General features: G+C 42.6%; 1 protein-coding gene and 2 non-coding genes across 3 annotated transcripts in view; all 3 read left to right on the top strand.

Annotated features, from left to right (window-relative positions):
- Window positions 1-88, top strand: part of LOC121815072 — a 190-nt gene extending 102 nt beyond the window's left edge. Inside the window, exon 1 of the small nucleolar RNA XR_006054764.1 lies at window positions 1-88. This exon is cut by the window's left edge and continues 102 nt beyond it. This is a non-coding gene — a small nucleolar RNA (small nucleolar RNA SNORA73 family).
- rps7 (ribosomal protein S7) overlaps window positions 1-1,905 on the top strand; it is a 6,057-nt gene extending 4,152 nt beyond the window's left edge. The window contains exons 6-7 of the mRNA XM_042224049.1: window positions 910-1,060; window positions 1,794-1,905. Coding sequence (XP_042079983.1) covers window positions 910-1,060; window positions 1,794-1,871 — 229 coding nt within the window. The 3' untranslated portion in view covers window positions 1,872-1,905. The remainder of the gene's footprint in view (window positions 1-909; window positions 1,061-1,793) is intronic.
- On the top strand, window positions 1,292-1,509 carry LOC121815071. Its single transcript, XR_006054763.1, has one exon. It is a non-coding gene; the product is annotated as a small nucleolar RNA SNORA73 family (small nucleolar RNA).
- Window positions 1,906-3,936: the final 2,031 nt, after the last annotated feature.

The raw sequence follows: 3,936 nt of genomic DNA, 5'->3' as shown, positions 1-3,936 counted from the left end.
GGTGAGGACGAGCGTCCTGCATATTCCTACATCTTCCCAGAGTCCTTTGGGGCCATTACTGGGGAGCTAAACCATGCAGTGCACAGACTGATCATTAATAGAAACCAAAGAAGGTGTGACTGAATGTTTTTATTTTCTGTGAAGAGAGTCCCGGTTTGTGCTGAAAGTTGGATGTTTGAAAGGGCGCTGAAGGTGCTTTGGAAGGAAAACTTTACTGATGTGATTATTGGTCCCCGGTTTATCCGAGCTAAATCTTCCAACAGTTTGGTAAAACACAGTAATCCGAAGTTCAGCTCGGACCAGGCTGACTAAAACTCTCAGTGAGATTTATTTAGAGGAAGTGAAACTCATTAGGGTACTATAGCGGTGCCCGTTGCTTCTGTAAGTCATAGTCTGCCACCCCTCCAGTCTGCTTGAGGTGGCGGCTGTCTAGGCTGGCATCCTGTTGATCGGCCTGTGGTTGTCGTGCAGTGGAGGGAGGCAGGCCTGCAGGGACCCATGGCTGCCCTTGGGAGACAAGCTTTGTAATCAACACCAAGCCTCAGGTGTTGACCTTCAGGGCCTCACTCCCAAGATTATTGCTGTAACATAAAACTGTTATCGAGAAAAATGTTTTACTTTAATGAAATAAAATAAAAACCAGACTTTAGGAGGAAGAAATGTCTTGTGTTAGTATTGCTCGAAGTTATTAACACGAGCAGGATGTCGGCATGATTAAGTGTTTCTGCCCACGATAAATACCCCACCAGGGTAGAGAAGTAATAAAAGCTCAAGTAGAAGCTAAAGTTTTCAACCAATAAGAACCAAACTGAACTGAAGCACAGAAACTCGCTGTGGACACACACTGAAACTAAACTGAGTTGGAAATGAAGCATTAATGACCTTTTTTCTTTCCCCCCAATTCTACAGCCGCACTCTGACCGCGGTCCATGACGCCATCTTGGAGGACTTGGTGTTCCCCAGTGAGATCGTGGGTAAGAGGATCAGAGTGAAACTGGACAGCAGCAGGCTCATCAAGGTCCACCTGGACAAGGCTCAGCAGAACAATGTCGAACACAAAGTGAGTTTTAAAGCAGCGGAGGCGTCTGCATGTTCAGGAAACACGAATAATGATGCTTTCAAGTGTCAGTCTTTAACGTATTAATCAGTGGAAGGATTGTTTGGTGTGGGGAAAAAGTCACGTTGTCACACCAAACACCTCCCAAAAACGGGATTTATTACAAGGATAAGACGGAGCACGTGTCCTTCGGTTAAATTTCTGGAGATGTTTTAAGTCTGAAACCTTGTTGTTCCGACGTGGACATCCAGAGAGTTGCTCTCCTGGCTCTGTCCTGGTGGCGTATGGGAGCGTAGCTCTGAGCTGAGACGTACAGTCCCGTTCCACAACGTTGGAGAGAAAGCTCTGTCCCCGGCTGCTGGCCGGTGAGGACGAGCGTCCTGCATATTCCTACATCTTCCCAGAGTCCTTTGGGGCCATTACTGGGGAGCTAAACCATGCAGTGCACAGACTGATCATAAACAGAAGTTGAATTTATGGCTTAACTTGTCCTTTACTTTGAGTTTTATGCACAGATCAAAGTTCAATCCAAAATCCAAGGGTTGTATTAAGTACAACATACTGGCATAAAAAATAGACCTGTTTAAGTCCTTCAGCTGCAGACAGGAGTTTGTCCTGCAACCTTAGTTGTTGTTTTGTTTTTGTTTTTTTTATATCATGTAAAGAAAAAGTGGTGATGGTAAATAAGAGGCGGGTTAAGTTAAACTAACGTTGATTTTATTCTTTCCTGATTCAGGTGGAGACCTTCTCTGGTGTCTACAAGAAGCTCACAGGCAAAGACGTCGTGTTTGAATTCCCAGAATTCCAGCTGTAAATGCAGATGACAAAATAAAATTTGTTTACTGTCACTACTGTTGCAGGTTGTGGTCTTTGATTTCCTTCTCAGAGGGCACGTTGGAGACCAGCGGAGCACTATTAAGCTTTTCAAACGATATGTCAATTATTAATAACCTGTCAGTATGTGGGAGCAAAATCTTCAGCCCTGTTGAAAATCCATGCAAGCAGGATTTTATTTTGATTGGCACACTTTTCGCAAAAGCTCAGATCATACCATTACTGGAAAGAAGGGTGGGTGGCTGACCGAAGACAATGAATGTATTGATACAGGCCAGGTACACAGATCATGTTTACAGAGCTTTGGCTCAATGTCTAAATGAGTCGTACAGGCCTGAATGTGCACTTGAAGCCATTTACAATGAACCTACTTGATCTGCTGCTCACCACAAGAGGTTTTGGACTTTTGTATTTTCAGTTTTACAGCTTTTCCTACAGATTAAAACCTCCCTCCGTTCATACTGCAAAGTAATTAAAAGGAAAACTTTTTTTTTTTTTTTTTAAATGAAAAGAACTTATACACATCATACTCACACTTTATAAATACAATGTTGCCCCTGCGTGCATTTTACCTGTGGCCCTCAATCATAAACAGGATTCCAACATTGGTTGTTTTTAATCTGATGACATCTAGAGGCCAAATCCAGGAGTTTTAATAACGCGTGTTGTTGGAGCCTCAACCTCCTAACACTAGTTTGTTGAAATCGCTTTTTCAAACTTGAAATCTGAATGTGGAGAAATGTCAGTACTGGGTTCCTACAGTGTGCCGTAAAACAATGACTCAACAAAATGAGAAACTTCAAACATTTTACTGCAAATGTACAAGAAATACAGCAAAAAGCAAAATATTAACAGACTTTAAAACCTGTCTTTCACCGGTGCAGCACCAGTTTAGACCCAGTTCTACTTTCGGTGCCTTTTGGGAACCCGTTTCTACATTTCCACCAGTTTGATAGCAGAATATTTTCACAGCATTTCTAGAGTTTCTAGATGTATTGCAGTCAGAAGACTGAATACAACATGTTCTTATTGTGTTATTTCATTCCGCTCAGAGACAAACAAAACACCTATAATAAAGTATCTTATACCTGAATGTAAAAACGCAAACTGAATTATTGTAAATGTTAAATCAAGGCATCAGCTTGATGATGAGCAGATTCAAACTGAGCATTCGACCGCAGCCCCAGCTTGAATGGGATTTTTGTGTTGGATGATAAAAATGTGAGACATCCCCAAGACGACACTGCAGTGAACGAGTTCAGAGGTAGAAAACAAGCTGTCGTAAAATCATTGCTTCAGACTTGTTCACACAACAAAAGTATCAACAAATATATACAGATCCCGCCTCTTCTTTCACTGAAAATTCATTTAAATCTTTGCAAACATCAATATTTGCTTTTACTTTGAGTAAACTTTAACACTGCTCATAACTGGAAGGGACACCTGGCATGAACTCGGCTCCTGAATCCAGATTAGTTGTAATATTTTATTTACAACAATAAGTTAAGGCATAGAAGGTTCGACTCCTGGCTGCTCCGGTCTGCATGTCAAGGAGGCCTTGGGCAAGATCCTGAACACCGAGTTGCTCCTGCATCCATCAGTGTTAATGTTAGATAGAAAGCACTTAGACATAGAAAAAGGTGGATGTGGATATGTGTGAACGTGTTGAATAAAGCGCTTTGAGTGCTCAGGAAGAGTAGATTAAAAAAAGCATTGAATATGAACCAGCCCATATACCGAGTTAATGTCTACCAGATTTTTTAAATTTAAACATGAAAAGTATTTGTCGGGCGGTGGAAGGAATACTTCGAAGACCTCCTTGATCCCATTGACACGTCTTCCGAGGAGGAAGCAGGGTCTGGGAATGACGGGGATGACCCGCCAATTTCTGGGGGCGAGGTCACTGAGGCAGTTAAACAACTCCTTGGTGGCAGAGCCCCTTGTGTGGATGAGGTCCGCCCTGAGTTCCTGAAGGCTCTGGACATTGTAGGGCTATACTGGTTGACACGCCTCTACAATGTTGCGTGGAGATCAGGGGCAGTACT

The sequence above is a fragment of the Haplochromis burtoni genome, unplaced genomic scaffold, assembly GCF_018398535.1.
Source record: "Haplochromis burtoni strain Fernald_Lab_line unplaced genomic scaffold, NCSU_Asbu1 Contig_126, whole genome shotgun sequence".
Classification (NCBI taxonomy): Eukaryota; Metazoa; Chordata; class Actinopteri; order Cichliformes; family Cichlidae; genus Haplochromis; species Haplochromis burtoni.
Note: the sequence above shows the minus strand (reverse complement) of the source record. Positions and strands in the feature narration are given on the sequence as shown.